The sequence below is a fragment of the Aythya ferina genome (genome assembly GCF_964211825.1).
Source record: "Aythya ferina genome assembly, chromosome: 10".
NCBI classification, from domain to species: Eukaryota; Metazoa; Chordata; class Aves; order Anseriformes; family Anatidae; genus Aythya; species Aythya ferina.
The window spans coordinates 8,989,729-9,009,831 of record NC_140306.1 but is presented as its reverse complement, the minus strand read 5'-3'; the positions used below and the strand labels follow the sequence as shown (position 1 = coordinate 9,009,831).

The following is a 20,103-nucleotide window of genomic DNA, read 5'->3' as shown; positions in this document are numbered from 1 at the left end:
TCCTGTTAATTTTCCTATACAGAAACCTTCTGTATTTAGTTTATTTGATCACTTTAAGAGAAGCTCCTGCTTATCTTTTTTACCTCATATAGGAACCTATTGGTATGCAGTCATTAAAATGACAGAATGAACTAGCACTGTGCAGAATAAAAACACTAGGAATTGAAAGAACATTTTTCTCATCCTTCTTTTTAATAAAGGCAAAATATTTCCCAAACCTGAGAGTCTTTTCTTTAAAATTTATGAAGAAAGACGTATAGATTTGAGGAATTTTTACAAAAGAAGTTAAAAGATTTGATTGTCTTTTTGACTTATTTCAAACTGTTATTCTGTTTTCTTTTCTGGTAATGGTCTTATTCTAGAAATACTCTATACAGAAAGGAGAAGGAAATGGCAGTTTTCCATCTTTTACATCCTTTACAATAAATTCCTTGTTTTAAAAGAGAAACAGTTTGGACTATGTATACTTTAGCTTCAGATGATGACTACAAAAAAAGCCTCTTCAGACTTTTTACATAGTCTTAGCTGATTTTCAAAGACAATTTGAAAATTGAATTTAAGATTAAGTTCACTTTGTAATTCAGGAGAAACTTTTGATGTAAGAAGTAAATTTGCAGTACTTATAAATTTGTCTAAAATTAATATTTCATTTAGTAATTAAAAGCTTATCTCGTCTTTTTGCATATTCTCCCCTTATGATAAAAAAAGCATTTTTATTAAACACTGAAAACTTTTGCTAGATTGACAAAACCTGTTGTTTAAATGATTTTTTTTTCCCCACATATAATGACATTTGCATTCTTCTAGGTTCAAATGATTTATTCAGAATTGTTTGAATGTAGTTATATGTGTGGAAAAGTTTAATTACCAGCTATCTACATGGTTGCGATATTACCCAGAGGGCTGTACTTCTTTCTTAATTAAAAATATTTGAACTTAATAATAGAGAACTCTATTAAAACATGAATAAAACATTGCAAGCAACCAGGTCCTTAAAGTGTATTAAGCAGTTAGCAAATCGATTGCAGTAAGAGCTGGTTAAGCATTTTTTTTTTCTTTACCAGTCCTCTGCACAAGCAGATTAGAAGACTACTTCTGTGTAAACTCTCACTCTAATACTCTTCCAAAACTATCCTATCATACATAATTCTTAAAACAATGAATGGTGTTTCATATGGAAATAAAATAATTACATGCTCACAACCAACAAAAATCTCCAATGCTGCTTCACTGTAGTTAACAATATTATATGTTACCACTTCTTTTTCTGAAACTTGTAGGAACCTAGAATACTAGCTTCTTCCACCAAAACTGCTCCAGTAGATAAGGAAAAAAAAAACAAAACAAAACAAAAAATGAAGCCTTATATGGGTATGTGATCAGAAGAAGATCATACTCAAATAGCTTATTAAATTAACTTTTAAAGTATTGGAAATATTTTAATAAAAATTAAAAATAGTATGTGGTATTCAGTAAGTGCTAGTTGGACACACTTTCTAATGATATAAACAACTGTTGCTTGAAGGGCAGTCAGTAGTACTCAAATTTGGCTTCAAATCTGGAGGATGACCTAGTATAAAGAGAAGTATGAAAGAACTCCAAAAAAAGGTTTCTGGAATGGAAAACATATTACTTGATCTAATCAAGTATGAGAGTTACATGTAAATCCACCAGATACTTTCATCTTATATTTTTTAAAAATAAAGCAAAGTCTGTCACACCTAGATTCTATACATTGACGATAGGCTTTGTTCTTGCAAAAAAAAACTTACAGAATCACAGAATCACAGAATTTTCTAGGTTGGAAGAGACCTCAAGATCATCGAGTCCAACCTCTGACCTAACGCTAACAGTCCCCACTAAACCATTTCCCTAAGCTCTACATCTAAACGTCTTTTGAAGACTTCCATGGATGGTGACTCCACCACTTCCCTGGGCAGCCTGTTCCAGTGCCTCACAACCCTTTCAGTGAAGAAGTTCTTCCTAACATCTAACCTAAAACTCCCCTGGCTCAACTTAAGCCCATTCCCCCTTGTCCTGTCACCAGGCACGTGGGAGAACAGGCCAACCCCCACCTCGCTACAGCCTCCCTTGAGGTACCCATAGAGAGCAATAAGGTCGCCCCTGAGTCTCCTCTTCTCCAGGCTGAACAAGCCCGGCTCCCTCAGCCGCTCCTCGTAGGACTTGTTCTCCAGGCCCCTCACCAGCTTCGTTGCCCTTCTCTGTACCCGCTCAAGCACCTCCATGTCCTTCTTGTAGCGAGGGGCCCAAAACTGAACACAGTACTCGAGGTGCGGCCTCACCAGAGCTGAGTACAGGGGGACGATCACCTCCCTAGCCCTGCTGATCACACTGTTAAGCACACTTACAAGCAACAAATGACATGCAACAGATTTAAAGCTACGAGTCAGTGTAATATAGTAATAGTTCTGCTGTCTAATTTAATAGCTATTTATTGAGTAGAGAAAAATGACAGCTCTCTTCCTTCGTGCTTTAAAACAAAACCTCACAGAAAAGTTGTAAAACATAATGAACAATTTAAAAACTAAAGAAAATCTGTCTGGCAGAAAAGTTTTTATTTTTATTTTTTTTATTTTTAAACTTTACAATTCATTTTATAGAATCATAGAATGGTTTGGGTTGTAAGGGAGCCCAAATATCATCTAATTCTAACCCCCCAGCCATGGCCAGGGAAACCTTCTGCTAGACGAGGTTGCTCAAATCCCCATCCAACCTGGCCTTGAACACTTCCAGAGATGGGACATCCACACCTCTGTGTATTTGTCTCAAAGGTACCCAAGGTCACACATAACTTTCTCTTATTTTGACATTATTCGGCATCAATAGGGAAATGAGCAAGAAAGATCTAAAACAGATCTCCTTACCAGTTTTCTGCTCCTATTATAACCATTTTACTTTTCAGGTCAGCACATTGGCCAGTACCTTGTACTTCATGCTCTAAAAGGATCATGCATATCGTCTATCAAGTTTTACGTTTTTTTGTTTCACTATAGCCAATTTAGAGGTGCTGAGGATCATGCAGTTATAAAAAAAAAAAAAAAGATGAATTGTCCAGGTATTCCCCTCCTTTCTTTTCCATTTTTTTCTTTTCTTTCCCTTTTCCCTTCCCTTTTGTGGGAAGAGATTTCTAGAACCTTCGTCCTAGTCAGATGCCCCAAATTCTATATTCACAGTTAGCTGCTGTGTAGTCCTCAGTAGCTATAGCAGCCAGAAATAGGTGTTAAAATCATTCTGCAAGATGTCCCTGTCACAGCAGTAGCAGTCTTGTCCCATGGAAGTAGTCACTCATGCTTCCCCTTTCATGGATGCCATCAAATCTGATAACTAAAATTAATTACGTCAACAAGTAATAGAATCACCATGGACTAAAATTCCAGCAGCAGAATGATAGCAAATCCCCCTGACTGGAATGAGGACTGTCATATCCTAAAGGCGATCAGACAAGCAGCAAGGACACAAAACACAGTAATGATGGAAGACGTCCATTTCCATCATGCTAATGAGGTAAACGTCATGTTTCAAGATGTGACTGTAGTTATTTTTTTCCCAAAGTATACATAACTGTTTCATTGATCCACAAAAAAGAGAGGCATTTGGTCTGCAGTTGTTGAAGATATTATGACCCCAAATAACTTACATTAATGATCATGCATCAGCTGGATTTAACATCCTTGGGGAAAAAAAAAAAGGTAAAAATTCATAAAGAAGCAAGCCTGGGGCTAAATACTATAGAACTCCTTGACCTGCAAAAGAGATAGTTGCAGGGGATTATGATCCATACAATAGGAAGTGGCATGGGTAAGAAGAATGAAAAAATGATTATTCATTATTTCTTATAACAAACAGAAGAATGAGAAAGCACCAAGAATGCAATGGTGCATTAAAAACAAATAAAAGAAGAGAGCTATTTTACCCCACTAATAGAAGTTAAATTCTGAATTCATTGTCCCAAGACAAAGGCCACATGGACATAGAATGAAACTATACAAGTGTGTGGAAAAAAAATTTCCACCCCCAGTTATTTATCACAAATACAACACCTTTAGCTCAAGAAATTGCTAAGCTATGAAGGCTAGCAGGAAGTCTGCACGGCATGCTGGTGAGGTATTGCTGGATGCTTCATCTGTCCTTACACTTTTCCCTAGGTATCTATGATTGACCACTGCCGGACAGAAGTTGTTAGCTGTATAAGTCTTTAGTCTCATGAAGTATTAGGTGATATCTGAAAAAAAAATTGATCTCTGAAGTCAGAAGAACAAACATGGCCTGTTCCATTCTCAGGTGCCCAGGAATAAATCTAATCAAGTCATAACACATCTAGAAAATGTTAAAAGATATAGGACTGCAGTAATTCTAAGCCTAAAAGAATTCTGTCCAAAAATGGAGTGGTGACGTATTTGTTCATTTGCAATTTACAGAATATACTTGATTCTTAAGCTCCAATTCCTCATTCAAAGTACAGTTCAAAGCATGTCATTTAATATAAGCTGAGAAGACAAGAATTAACTATTAGGAAGTATGTAAGAACATAATTAGCTTCAGACAAATTTGTTCTTAAAATACTGTAAGTTTCTGTAAGGAGAATCCAGGACAAAAATCTGGGGATAAAACAACACTTTTGTGAATGTAACAGTTCCTTTAGTAGCGTCACAATTTAGCCTATGACACAGCCTCACTGCTAGCCCTCAATCACATAATTCATCTTTTCTCAGGACTGTTGCAGAGTGACTATTAAGTATCTAGAGTAATACTCTTTCTATGGTCATTAATTAATATAAAAATTGAAAGTCTGTCAATTTTCCTTTGTAGTTTTTCTGACCAAAACTACTCATGTATTTCTAACTTGCATATTTCCAAAATGCGAGTTGCTCAATTACACCTATTTCTATCATGAACCTGTGTGATTTCTGTTTTATTTGGAGTACAATTTTATGCACTGCAAAAAAAATACAAAATCAACTTTCAACAGATTGAGCTTGGTAAACACTGTTATGAAAAACCCAGAATATATCTAGATTAAAGATACACTATTTTGCACTTTATACAAATGGGTACATCTCCTACAGCTTCTGTATACAATGCAACAACTTAATTTCAAAGTAAAAACTACTTACACAAGTCTGTGTTGTCAGACATGAATTTTCTCTTGAGATTTTCTTGAGGGACTTTTTACCAATTGATGGTTTTATCTGACCAGAAACTCCTTCAGGTCTTTCAGTTTTTTCAGATGCATTTGGAGTGATGTTAAAGAATTCAGATTTAGTTCCAGTTGGAGAAAGAGAAAGGGTAGGCTTTAAGCTTCTCTGAGAGATAACAGAATCTGTTTTTCTCACAGTGGAACTCTGTGGTTTTGACAAGATGGTTTCCTCGAGGTTTTGTTTGCTGCATTCCTTATTCTTCCAGTATTCATTTCTCCATGGCATGCTCTTGAATGCGCTCTCTTCAAAAATTGCTGAATCAGATGTTCCTTGCCTGTTGACACTCATCTCTAGATTCTCAGTACCCTGGATAAATTTATTGTTGTCATCCTAAATTCAGGAAACAAAGATGGATTTCCTCTCATCATCACACAACACTGTTTTCCATAAAACATTTGGCCTTAAATTTTCAAAATGGCTCCTTAGTTTCTACTGCTTAATTTTAAATTTGCAGATTCTGAGAACTGTCTGCTCTTCTGATCTGCTATTCTGAGTATCCCATAAACATATTTTTACATCTTAACTAGTGAACCAAAGCAGGGGAAGATAGAGACACAATTACACTTCTCAAAACATCAGCCCAGATTTAGAATGCTGGTAACCATATATATATAGCCATATAAATGTAGGTTCTAGAATATTTTGATAAATATTAAATCATGAAATTGTGCCAAAAACGTCAAAAAAGTTCGCTTGATTAACTATAGCACAGCATATGTGTAGTGAAGGTGAGAATGATTTCACTGAGGAATTAGCACTTCTGCTGATGAACTACGTGTATATTCCTAGAAAGAACATACAGATGGGCAGTTGGGCAATAATTTCTGGATACATAAAATTGATTGCTCTTGCTGGGGTGTAATTTTAAGAAAATAATTCTAATGACTTGAGGGCTGCTATGAGGAGCAGATGAGATATAGTTTCTTTGTACACTGGGCTTTAATACTGAGGTATCAGAGTGAAATTACCTATCAGACTTTGTAAGAGTATGTTATCTTATTTGATCTTACTCCTTTACTCTTTGAATTACCTAAGGATAGAAAGTTTCTTCACTGAAGGCTTCACTTTCGGCTTCACAGTCAAAACAGCATATTTGATTGCGTTCTGACGTGTGGACACACCAGCCACAGTCACACGACTCCTGTGGCCAGAATGAGTTCTTGCTTTTGCTCTGGGTTTGGCAGAATCAACAAGTGCTAACATGGCAAGTTTCACTACAAAAAGTCCCTGACAGGAATTTGGGCTGAAAGCATGGACATTTATTTAATTACAAAATAAGCCACTTGATGGTGAATTATTCCACAGAAAGAAGCAAGTTTTATCCTTTATTGACTATTTGACTCTTATAATTGAATAACAACAATTAACTATTTCAGTGACTAATTGGTAAATGCTAAAGGGACTTTATGAATACTTGTGGTTTTCAGTTTGCAGGGTGAAACATTAAAAATATTAAAAAAATACTTCCTTTCTTTCACTAATCTTATTGGTGAAAGATTTCCACATTACAAAAGAATTAAACCTGGCAATGCTCACACAGCTCGAATAGGATATAAAGAAGAAATACCAATCATCAAGTGACTTTAAACATATGAAATTTCTTAATTTACTTTTGACAATGTCGGTGAGCAAAACAGCCCCTGCTTACAGTTCTAAAAGGCACAGTGAAGCCTTATTTACTGTACACTCATTCAACCATAACAGACATATGTCTTGCTGAAATCTACAATGCAGGCTTTCCTAAAATCTTTTCTGTTGTAAGGATGCTCAAAGCATACTTACATGTATCTACTGACATAGGGGTTGACAGAGAGTTAGGTTTCTTTTGTCCACTTGTTACAGAGGGAATACCTTCATTTTCACCCCTGTACTCAGTTAGACACAGCAACCTGACAGAGACAAATCTACTGGTAGGTATATAGGGAAATGATGATTAATCCTTCCTGTCTACCTTGAAGACAGAATCTCATCCTAGGAGTTTTAGGATGAAGACTACTTTATCAAGAATTACATGTGCAAAGTGGCTTACCTCTTCACTGCTGTCAGTTCCTTGAAAGTTATCTGCAATCTGGATTTCCCCATGGACTTGGTTACTGTCTTGCTTCAAATCCAAAGGGAAAATGCAATGTTCTGGTGACCTATTTGGAGATTTCCCATGAGGAGCTGACCGAGGTCTTGATGAAAATGTGAAAATCTCTTTATGATTCGCATGGTGATCACCTGTTTCATTGCTCTGATGTTCAGCAGATGCATTCTGTGGCGAGGTTAAATTATGGCAGGCTGAATCTTGAGTAGCTACGAACTGTCCACTCTTATCCAACTGAACACTCTCTGTAAAACTTTCTGGAAACACCCACTCATCTGAAATGTAAATTTCAGATTTGCTGTAATGTACAGATTTACTGTAATGTAAAACATATAAAGTGCATTTCTATACTGATCACATTTTTTTTTCCTCTGGAAGCTGTACAGAAAATAATTTTTTTAACACAAATATTCTGATGTATCAAATTCATACATTTGGAAGAGTGATGAAGATGCAGTGAAAGAGATCATGTTGCTTTCTAAGAGAGGCAAGGTCAATCAAAATGTTTCCTGATCATATATTAAAAAATCTGCAGGCTAAAATATATGACATGCAAACCTGAAATTTCCAAATCTGAAACTATCTAACTGTGAAGACTTGAAACTGTACAATTGAGTTGCATTCTCCCAAAAATCACAAACACTTGGTGTAAAGTTCACAATATTACAGTCTGCTGCTACTTTATTGTTGAAGTTCTACACTTTCTTTTATTTCTAGTACCTATGGTTTAAATCTCAATTTCAAACTATAGTTCTGATGAAAAATAGCATGACATGAAAAACGTATGAAGATATCTATTTCACCAAGTTTCCCTGAATGCAGGCTGTACTAATCTACCAATTTTAGAACAAACAATAAACTACAGAAATGGATTTAAAGATTGAATGCACCAGATAAACATGAAAAGACCATTTTTATATTCTCATTGTTAAATTATATTTTACTGTTTGGAATGATAGTATAGAAAAAAATGTCAATTTGATTGATTAAAACCAATCTCAAATAGCATCTGAGAAAAGGGGAATTGCTCAAGTATGCAATACTCCCCTATCTTCATTAAAGGTAGTGTGGTGTGGATTATTCACTAATCTGGAAACTTTCTGGCTCCATAAAACAAGGTTACCACCAACCATATTAAAAAAGCGTCAATAAAAAATACTAAAAATGTAATAATAAAGTAGCACAGCAATAATAAAATGCTTGCTGTCACAGAATGGAGTAAATTTACTATGGCATTCAATTCTTTCTTAGTTTTGTCAGAAATATTTACCACTCTGGGCACATGAAGCAGCTTTGAGAAAAAAAAAATAAAAAAAATCTGAACTACCATAAATGAAAGCAAAAGGAAGAGAAGAATGAGAATGCCAGCAGAAAACAGCTGTCTTATTGTGTTGCTCTGATTCTCCCGGTTCACTGAAAGTAGCTAGTGAAACTACTGAACAGTAGTTTGTAGTAGGAACTAGGTGGAAAGGAGGGACTTATATCTTGTACATTCATGGCTTGCACCTACTTGTTCCAGAGGACGCTATTTTTCAGTCTCTAAAGGAAGACAATCTTTAGTCAGAAGCCTCAAGGCTCTTAATGTAATCTTTTTATATTAGATAGTCCTGCTAGTTTAAAGTAATCTAGTATACCATTGCCAATTATATGTAGAAAGGTGTATTTTGTAAATATACAGACATCTCATCTTATTTTTAAGCTGTAAGAGGCTGAAAGAGGCTGTAAGAATTGCAAGATGAACATGTAAGTAATGCAATTTATTTCACAAATATTTTGGACTTTTTTTTTTTTTAAATGTCAAGAAATGAGTGACACTATTCAAACCTTTTAAGAACTACCCTTTGTTTGTGTAAGCCCAACGACCTTTTGTTTTGATCAATAACTACAAGTTTTTCAAAGGAGCATACTACAGCAGCATTCTCCTCTCTTTGATCACTCAGGATTGTGTCACTCATCTGACATTATCCGGGTAATTGCAATTACATCTAAGAGGTCATATGCAAATAAAACCGAAACAATAAGAGAAAACATTAAGTCTGCAAGTCTGTCAAATGACGTTTTACACTAGCTTTGGAGTTCAGCAACTTCTGTAACCTGTAATCAGTGTACCATTTTGTTAATAGTCTACAAGTGAAAGATATGGAGTGTTTTGGACCAAACCAAATCCTATTATCTCTCAGCCACAAACTATACTGGAATTTCTTTTTAACTCAGCATTTCCATGTCAATTGTAATGAACAATTTAGAGTATCTTCTTAGCAAAATATGTAAATTACTATGTAATCACAACATTGCAGCAAACAAGATAAATGCAAGAATGATCACCTAAACATCTCATTAGTTCTTCTACACAGTCAGACTTATGGTAAAGCTTCCAATCGCAGCCTAACATTTTAATGAAGGTTTAAACATTGCATAAATAAGATTGGCAAACTATAAACAATACTCCCTCATTTTAGTTTTTCCCTTGCTTAAAAATAATTTACCTTTCTAAAGGTGCTATGCTGTGCACCTGCTACAGAAGTTATGTTGATTTCAGCTCAGTGATAAATCCAGAAGGTATTATGAATAGCAGTGAACAACCTCTAAAGTAATAAGAAAAGCACTTATGAAAGCTCCCCTTCTCCCATGAAATTTAAGTTAATATTTGCTCGAGCTAATGGCACAACAATTACAGTGCTGTCCCAAGATGATGATGGCTGCACAGGGCTCAAGAATACTAAATTCCTGCTTATAAGAAAAGAATGTTGTATGACAGATTCTTGTTGATACAACTTGTTTCAACTACAATATAAAAGGGGAGCCAGAAAATATTTAAGTTTTGCACTTGCTTAGGAAAGTGGTTTTGTGCCAACAACTTGCCATAGGTGTGTACATTAATACATTGTCAGAAATGTCAGGATGATGCTTTTAGCAGAGTCACTGCCACCAAACCAAGCCTGTGGGACCAGATCAAGTTTTTGGAGTTTCCAGACTAGAAAGAACATCAGTCCTGAGGTTTATGTCTTACAGTTCTGACAATGTGCATAAACAGATGCTATAAGAGAAGTCGTCACAGAAAATACTTTTTCTTTGCTTTTATTAGAAAGGTACTTAAAACATGAATTCAAATGTTAAATGGTTGCTAAGAAGGAGTAGGAGTTCTCTCATCTGAAAATGTCAGTATATTTTATGCATATGTTGCATGGTGTAATTTTATTTAAAATTATTATGTTCCTCATTTTTTGTTTGATTTTTCTGCTTTTGAATTTCCCCCCCTTCCCTGTGAACTTTTCCACAAATCATGCTTATCATTCTTTGAGATTAAGTTTTTCCACTGCCATCCTTGGAGGAAGTTCATAACTGAGCATAGCAGACTTTCCTTGATGAACAGGTTGCCTATGGGAAATTCTTCAAAACATATTAATCCAGAAATAATAAGAAAAAAATAAAGAAAATTCACCACTGATCTTCAAAAACAAAACAAAAAAACCACCCTGATATTACATGGATATCATAATAGATATCCATGCCTGAATACTTGCCTCTTCTCATACATTCGATGTTTGGAATCTTTAGTGTTAAATTTAATAATGATTTAAAGAATAAATTATTTTTAGTTCTTTCCCTTTAATCATGAGAGCATGGAGTTTTTTCTTTTTTATTCATTCACTGCTCTGGTACTTTGCTTAATCCTACAAATCTTTATCAATGCTCAAAAGCAATTCTGTTGCAGGGTGTTTGATTTCCATAATCCCTGCAGCACATACATTTATATTTTATATGAACTGCTTCTGAGTCCTTTGAAATTTACAACAAATAGTCCCCTACCCCACACAGAACTGAGATGTAAAATAACATAAAATTAGCACCACACCACTGGTTATTTCCCATGTGTTTTGGGCTGCATTTTTTATACATAATCTTCCATGATTGTTCTTGTCTGGTGATAGATCTTGTGGTAAGGGGAGCTGAAAATCTGCTCTTCCATTCTCAGCATTCTCAGACATCTTCTGAGTCTGAATTGCAGAGTCTGAAATGTAATCCAGACACATTAAATACCTGTGAACACTCATACTGTATGTTTTTCTCACAAGAGGCATGGAAGAACAGCATACAAAGAATTGTTCTGGTATACAAACATCTTCCAGAAAGAATGGGAATCTTGTGGGGCAGCAGGAATAATGACAGATACAAGAAAGTCAAAATTTAACACTGACTATGTACACAAGGTAGACATACTATAGAAATTATTTAAAAAAAAAAAAAAAAAAAAAAGGCTTGCAAAACCTACAAAGTAATCAAAACAAAATATATACATATCATGAGGGTAAGAGGAATATGTTTATACCCTGTAGCTACTGCAAGCAGGTGGTGGTCCCTGGCTCAAATACTTAAAATACTTAAATACAGAGAGAATGAGCATTTTTTTCATGCTCATGCAGGAGAACAAGCCGTTATTTAACATAAATGTCTTCAGTAAATAACAAGGTAGATAAAGGATGAGAAAAACTGAGAATTACATTTTACATTCAAATTCAGAATTGTGCAATAATTTTGGCAGTTTGTGAACTCTATATATGCTTCACTTTACACTCTTACCATTCTGATGTACATCTTTAGCTGTTCGGTGAGTATTTTTCTTGCCTCCTTGATCTAAAGAATCATTGCATGGTGAGAACGACAGCTCCAATCTCTCGGTGTCTTGTAGGGATTCAGTTCCTTTTCCTGAACTTTGAAGTTGGCATGATCTAGTACTTTTGCTATCCACAGTCTTTGTTACCTTGAAAGATAATACTTTTCTTAATGAAAGATAAAGATACAACTCTTTCAAACTACTCAAAGCTAAACACAGATTTTGAACTAAGTTTATTTTGGAATAAATGTTCCTTTTTTTAAAAAAAAAATAATCATCATATTTTAAGGAAACTTTATGGTAGGTACAGTTTTGTGTGGTATCTTCAATCTTTACAGTCTACTAACAGGCAGATTTTTTTTTCCACTGAATGAAAGGAAAACAAAGCAAAGCAAAGTAAGGAAAAAAAAATCTAAATTTACTATCTGGATAAAAAGACAGTGAGACTTCTGGATGTTCTAGACCTCGGAAGAAGCCCTTTCTTCTTTGGAGAAAGGAATTTTGCTTTCCACCTTAGAATTTCAGTTGAATTGGTTGAGAACAACTAGTGAAAACTAGACTCTCCCTTAGCTTGCTCTTCTGCAGGCTGCACAAACCCAGCTCCTTCAGCTTCTCTTCCCATGCCACGTGCTGTAGCCACTTAAGCATTTTTTTTTGCCCTCCACTGGATGTTACAGTGCCTCTTTTGTATTCAAGGCTCACAACTGAACACAGTACTCTAGATGCAGCTTCTTACCAGTTCTGAAATAAACTTTTAGTATGACTCTCCTGTTTGTTTGCCAATCTCTTCCTTTATAGAAAAGGCAGTGGTTTCATTGTAATTTAAGCCTTCTTACCTCTCCAGATACCCTTATACTGACTCTTCTGTTTGAAGATGGAGGTGGTCCAAGGATCTTTGATCCAAATGCAATATGTGATACGTCTTGAGTTTTATTGCTGCGTATATTGCTTTTTCCCCTATTAATCAAGCGTCCTAAGTAAAGAAAAATAGCAGTTTCAAAAATATATTACAGTACTTATAAAGTATAAATATTAATACCTTTAAAAATCGACTGAAATGAAAGAATTATGAACACTATACATACACAAAAATTATGTTCCTTTATAGCACAATCCCTAGAAATATGTAGTCAAAGTTCACTATCTTTTTACTCAAAGCAAACACACATTTTATAAAAGTGTGTCAATATACAGGCAAGAAAATGTTGGTCTATTATATAGACATATTTCTAATCTCCTTGCTTTAAAGATTTATTTAAAAAGGGGCTATTAATAAACCTTTTTTTTTTTTTTTGGCATGATTTCTGCAGAACTTCAATGAAAACCTTACTTGTGAGAGGAAGAAAAAACAGCTCTAATTAATAAATAACTAAACAAAAAAATAATAAATAAGAAATAGAACGGAGTCAATACTCTCAATGTATCACACACAGCTCACCTAGTACACATAGAAGTATTTCCATGGAGTTTTGTTTTTGAAATTAATGAATCTATTGCATTACCAGGGCCGAACCCTAATACTGAAAAGGTGCACTAGTCCTGTTAAAATGTTCTAGCACTTTCATTGCATTTTTTACTGTTTAAAATCTAGATATACTTCTAAATATACTTTTGTAATTATTTTCAAACACCGAAAATGCCAAATGGTCTGCCACAAAAACAAAAGGTAGTCATGAAATGCAGGTGAATGTTTAGAGTAAAATTTAAAAGGTATGGACAGTAAAATAGTTATGTATGAAGATAATTTTATCACCAGGGTGCCAGAACTGCATGTAATAATCTTTTTTTTTTTTTTTCTTTTCTTCTTGATTCTTCATGATTGTCAGTGAATTCTCCTTATCAGAGCTAATAAAAAATAAGGGTACCTTCACATTAATTTATAATTAAAATTTATAGCGTATGCATTTTTTTTTTTCTTGCTATAACTTGAGTGTTAAATTGCTATCACTTTTGAGAATTGGATAGAAAAAAAAGTAGAAACAACATTTTGTACATTGTCTTAAGCATTTTTCATAGAATTGTTTAGTCTTCATTTAAGATAAGCTTTATTTCCATTGTCATCAATGAAATGAAAAAAAGATCATGCATTAGCAACCAAACATTGTAATTTACTGTACTAATAAGCACAAAAGAAGGCACTTTCTTCCATTAGCTTTTTCCTTTGTTCCTGATGTGACATTTGTTTCCTCCTAACAGCTGCCATTTCACAAGATTAGATGACCCAACATCAATTTCTTTAATTTGCTGACTACCTTGGGATGTTGTTAGCTCCAATTATAAAAGCTGATTTGCATGAAAATCTCTGTTTATGAACACATTAATTGACTGCAATTAATTACCTACATCAACACATAACAGTGTGTTGATGGCATAATGAAATAATATGTGTAATTAAAAGTGGATGAGACTAAAAATAATTTGGGCTTTTGATTATCAAATAAATGAGAAGTTTAGTGGCTAAAAAGAACATTTTCCAATTGAAATGTATTTAAACATACCAAAGCTTCCATTATCAAGGAGGCCTGACTTCGGAACTTTGAAATGCATGTCTGGTAGAACATATGCTATGTACATAACATGAGATTAAAAATAAAGATTAAACTTTAAGCTGAAAACATTTCATTTTCATGCAGGCCAGGGATGTTATGGTTAATTACGTTACCATATTTCTATATAAGCTATATGTATCTTTGTAGTCTGGATGACAAAACTTGAGGTTTAACTAGGAGACTTATTTCAAACAAACATTTTTTTCTGTTTAAATATATCACTCACACTATTGTACTTATTTAAGTTTTACAGTCCCTCTTGTTTTGACAACCTAACCAAAAATGTATGATTTTTGAGTGCTGTCACCAAGTGGCTGAATTCCAGTTTCTTTTGCTATTTAAAAAGCAAACTTGTAATTGAACTTCACAACACAATTTTGGCATGACTACTTCTAGGGCAATAACACTTTAAAATATTATTTGCCCTCTAGTATCACAATAATGGTACTTGCATATAAAAAAAAGCTGAATCTAATTTAAATAAGTAAATACATCAATGGTCTTATTCGAGGCAAAAATCTAAAACCCTTCCTATTCATTTCAGAATAGCGGAGAATATTCTTGGTCATATTCTTATATGAGTTTTGTTACTGTAAACAAACACGTATAAACGTACTTTTCAAAGAAGTGTAAAAACTGAACAGCCTCACTTTAATGTACATTTGAAAGACATACCTCATAATTATTGTTATTATAAATCCCACGCTTGAGTAAGAACTGTTCAGGTTGCACACACATCTCTGAAACTATAGAATAAACATGTGTCTGTGTGCTCATGCTATTACAGTTGTACAAGGGTTGTGATGTATTTTAAGACACTGGAAAATTTTAACATGCACTTTTGCAAAAAAAACAACAGTTATTTGTATGTTATTTGTATTTGATCATATTCACAGCATTTTAGTACATTAGAATACCTGTTTCTTGCATTGTTACTGGATAACTCTTGCATTTTATTTCTGGCTTGTGAATTTTAGTCAAGTTCAGCAATTGTGTAACTTGCGGCACATCTGTATTTAGCTGGCAGGTTCGAGGAATAACATTTATGGTCTCATATGGTGTAAATGGAACAAAGCACATACCTAGAATCAAAAAACATGGGCTTTACTTCATCCACAGATCACTCAATGAAATTAAATTGGATTTACACTATTAGTTTATTAGATTACAAATATCATAACTATTTAGTAGATGACAGTAATTTGAAAACTTTACTATAATTGTTAATTTTGAGACAATACATGTTATTTTTTAAGATTTTTTGTTTGTTTGTTTTTAGGCCAAAAATTCTGAATAAATTTAAACTAAAAAATTCCATATTAATGTACGGAATAGTCAAAGTAAAACCAATTGTTTGATTTGGCAAGTGAACAAGTGAAACATAAGGATAAAATACATTTTGCTAATATTTGATTACAATTACACTTTAATTCTAATACTGCTATACTGATTTCAAGACAAAGTGATCATCTGAAAATGGCACTGGTATCAGTGGGATGGAAGTGGTAAATAGCAAAGTGCCATATATGCAAATAAAGATTTTGACAAGTTTTAATTCCAAACTTTGGATACCATTACACCTCTTTTACACTAAACCAAAAAGCTGTTGACCTATTTGTTCTCCTGACAGCAGGCACTAGTAGAACATGATCTGATTGACTCTGCTTTCCCTTTGATAACCAATATAAACTGAGTTTATGGAAGTTATTTTCTATGAAGAAATGATTCCAGAGTCAGAACCCTTCCTGAAGTCCTGAGGTAAATTCTTACCAATTTTTAGAAAACTAGACTACAGTGAGCTAATGAATGTTAGTCTATTTTCCTCGGATAAGAAGAGGAATATATAAACCCAAAGCTAAACATGAATAATGGATCAAGAATTAGGAACCTAACAAAAATTCAGTTGTCTCATGCCATATTTCAGCAGTGGACACATTTATTTAAACAAGATAAATGCTAGCTACTTGTTTTTCACCAAGCCTGTATACTATTTATTTACCACACTAAGACAATACTTTGTTAGAAAAAACAACACATAATGTAACTTTAGGATTATATGGAAACTGGAATCTATGTATATAGCAGGTGTATGCACCTCAATATCACAGGGCAAAGGTGATATTTTCTTTCCTGTTCCATCTCAATGATCTCATTTAGAAATAATTTCCTAGTATACGTGGTTTTTCCTTTCCATTTGCAATCATTTTAAGAATACAAAACACAGTGTATATAAGCTACTACAGAAGAATAACACGTTACACTTTGAAATCACTACTCCCACCACTGAGGAGGTTTAAGCAAAGAACTTGACCCTCATTAAAAGTTACGATGTCACTGCACTAAATGGAGCTGAACTGATCAAGTCCCAGTCATCTGAGAGGAAAAAAGGTTTATCAAATCATGATCGTTAACTGAAAATTAATTAATAACAAAAAATGTCTATTGTTTTTCTGTAATTGGGTATGAAGTATACAGCTATTTTAATGCAGCCAAAACCTTGAGCTGTAACCTAATTTTAAAACTTGCCTAGATAAGGAAATTCATAATCATACAGAAAATACTAATGCCCACCAGCTGTGTAATAATCATAGAATTGATAATCCAGTAATTAAAAGTGCAGTTTTTTACCATGCCTACAGTTCATTAAATCTGTCTACTCATTATGTTAACTACATTTTTGAATTTTGGAACTCATTTAGACCATTTATGTGCATTTCAAAAACTGTTTAGAATGGAAGAGAGAAAATAATGCATTGATGGAATTGAATTAAATTAAAGCCAGTGATGTCTCTAACTGCACATTCCATTGAGAATTTACTGGATTCTCTCTGTAGTCACTTAGTGAATTAATATTTTTTTTCCAAGCTCACCAGAAGAATCACAATGATTGCTCTCCCATATTGGTTTAGGTTTTCCAAATGGAAGAAAAAATGGAATTTTGTTACACTTACAATACTGCTACCCATCTGCTAAACATCCCTCCTTCACAAAACAGAACCCTTTCTTTCTGGTGTGTCCTCTGAAAGCCAAAAAATGAAAATCTGAATGATATTGAAGCTCAATTTGATCTAGGCTTCTTCTAAATAAGAAAGTGTCAGTTGTGCTTTTTCAGTTCCTACTCTATTACTGTAAATACCAGTGAGGAATGAAGTTCTCTCCCTTAGAAAATAATGATTCAGGATTTTGATCCTGGTTTGGTGATGGGTAGGCTTTGACCAATATCCTGCTCTATTATAATCTCTAATTTTTCAATCCACCACCAAAATTACTTTCCCCATAAAAAAGGACACCATAGGATAAACGGACTAGAGATCACAGAGAGGTATTTATGATAGCTTCATACAATACTGTTTTGTTAAAGTTTTGTTTAGAATTATTTAAAAAGAAATCCTCCATCTGCTCCTAAACTCCAAAACAAAGAAAATAAGTACCAGTCAAATGCTCTCTCTTTTCAGATACCCTCTTCTTGGCCAAAGCCTTCTATCAGTGTAAGAAACCATAATTAAATCAAGTTGTCTACTTGATAAAACTTACCAGAATTTCTTCAATAAAATACTTTTAATGTATTCAATGCTTAAGCAGATGAGTACACATTTATTTGTCACCTGAAATCCAACAGATTTAATATGCTGCACTGTCACTTTAATTTTCACAATATCGTGTAATCTTTCAAACTGCAATTCTGATGACCAAGAAGCTTTTGATTTTATAATATGAACAGTTATGATTAAGTCTACAAAGTAATTATAACACACCATCTTCCTCGGCTGTATCTTGAGGCTTGGATTTTAAAGTGAAGATCTTTCTCAGCTTACAGTTAGCTGAAATAATAATTCCATCCAAAGACTGGAAGACAGCTCCTCTGAATATTTCACTGGTGAATGCTACCAAGTCAATACACATATTGCACCACTAGAAAAAGAAAACGATATTCTTTAATAAAACCCAAACACTAATCATTGCAGAAGAGTAATAGTGTATAGTTATCAATAAATGAAGCCTCTGCAGAGTATTAGATTTCACAGGCTGTGATCCATAATGCATAATATTTTGATATTAAAAAAGGTATTTCTGTATTTGCTTTTATGACTATTTTTTATATGAACAAATCACTACATATGACCTACTGACTGCCAGTCCAAGTGAACTCAGTTCCCTAGCATATCCATAATATGTTTTGCAGCTATTTCAAAGTAAGCAACTTGTAAGAAAATGTATTTATTGAAGGTATTCTGGAAAAAAATAGTCAACATTACTTTGTAAGTTACTTATGCTCTTAAGTGCTTAAATGCTCCAAAGGTTATACTTGTACGTGGAGATTTTTTTTTATTTTTTTGGGGGGGATTTGTAAGAAATGACCTCTCCCAAGCTTGTGTCCATTATACACTCAGGCAAATTTCCAGTATGGACAAGACCCCAGTGTACTATAAGATCTTAAAATTACTTCTCATTTATAATAAATGTTACCCACTCCTTTAAGACATTTCAGGAAAACAAATTAAATAATGACAACTAACTCGGTTGCTGACAATCTCACTTAAATATGTATTTTAATTCACATCAGATAATTGTTCTGTTTGTTTGAGGAAACACTGTTAGAACACTAACATCAGCGTCTTACACTCTTCTGCACTATTCCAGTAGTTCTTAAAATTCTCTCTTTTTTTTTTTTTTTCAATTTGAACATTGCATATTGCTTTTTTATAATTATTTTTATAATACAGATAAAGATTTATAATACAGATTTATAAATATTTTTATAATACAGAATGAATAGCTAATCAGCTAAGGTATAAAATAAGTTAAACTATAATAGCCTTGTAAAAGACCTACTTAGTCACTGAAAGTAATATACCCCTTTCTTTAAGTAAAAGCTGCAAACTAAAAAGGGAGATAACCACTTAAAAAAGAAAGATTCTTTTGTATCCATATACTCCAAGAAATACAAACCTACTCTTTAAGAGTTAGGGCATTTTAAGGGTAAAGGGTTAAGTTTATTAAAATATTTTGTCATTATAATTGAACAGAGCATTTAGGTCTCTGATGAATCTTTGATTATTTAAATTAAAATACATAACTGAAGTTCATATTCTGATTGAATTTAATTTAATATACATTAATGCATACTTTAATCTTGAAACATTTCTGCTAGCCTGAGACCAAGAGCAACTAACTGAAATCATACTGAAGAAAAATAATTTTATTTCAGTGGAGGCTGAAATAATGGCAACTTCATGGGTATGGTCTGACACATATTAATTTTTTTTTTTTTTTAAATCAGATCTTTCCAGAAAGTAGAAAACTCCTGAAATCTAAAATTACCATGGCAGTCTTCAGCTAAACTACCTTAAAATAAGTCATAACTTCAGAGGCTTCTGTAAAATATTATCTCCCATGTCTAGCATCAAATCCACAACCCTTTAATGCAGTAATTGTTATCTAGTTGAAATCTAACTATTCACATCTTCAAAGTATTTTCTAAAGCAGTATTTGAGATTTGAGTCTTTAGAAGGTTATATGGTAACCTCTCAAGTTTTCCGTCTTGACAGGTATTATCATATGCTGGGGCTGGGTATGGGATAGAAGAACATAGGGGAGAAGGTGACGGCCATTGCTTTATCTTCTTCAGTTTGA

At 33.7% G+C, this 20,103-nt stretch overlaps 1 protein-coding gene across 5 annotated transcripts in view; it reads right to left on the bottom strand.

Annotated features, from left to right (window-relative positions):
* The window catches only part of CFAP20DC (CFAP20 domain containing), a 67,450-nt gene that overhangs the window by 29,111 nt on the left and 18,236 nt on the right, over window positions 1-20,103 (bottom strand). For 4 of the 5 annotated variants that reach the window (XM_084530549.1, XM_084530550.1, XM_084530548.1 and 1 more), the window contains 7 exons: window positions 18,225-18,381; window positions 15,387-15,551; window positions 12,757-12,893; window positions 11,887-12,067; window positions 11,162-11,317; window positions 7,249-7,580; window positions 5,136-5,549 (listed from right to left, as the gene is read on the bottom strand). In XM_084530549.1, coding sequence (XP_084386675.1) covers window positions 5,136-5,549; window positions 7,249-7,580; window positions 11,162-11,317; window positions 11,887-12,067; window positions 12,757-12,893; window positions 15,387-15,551; window positions 18,225-18,381 — 1,542 coding nt within the window. The remainder of the gene's footprint in view (window positions 1-5,135; window positions 5,550-7,248; window positions 7,581-11,161; window positions 11,318-11,886; window positions 12,068-12,756; window positions 12,894-15,386; window positions 15,552-18,224; window positions 18,382-20,103) is intronic. The other variant, XM_084530551.1, reaches the window with a different exon arrangement.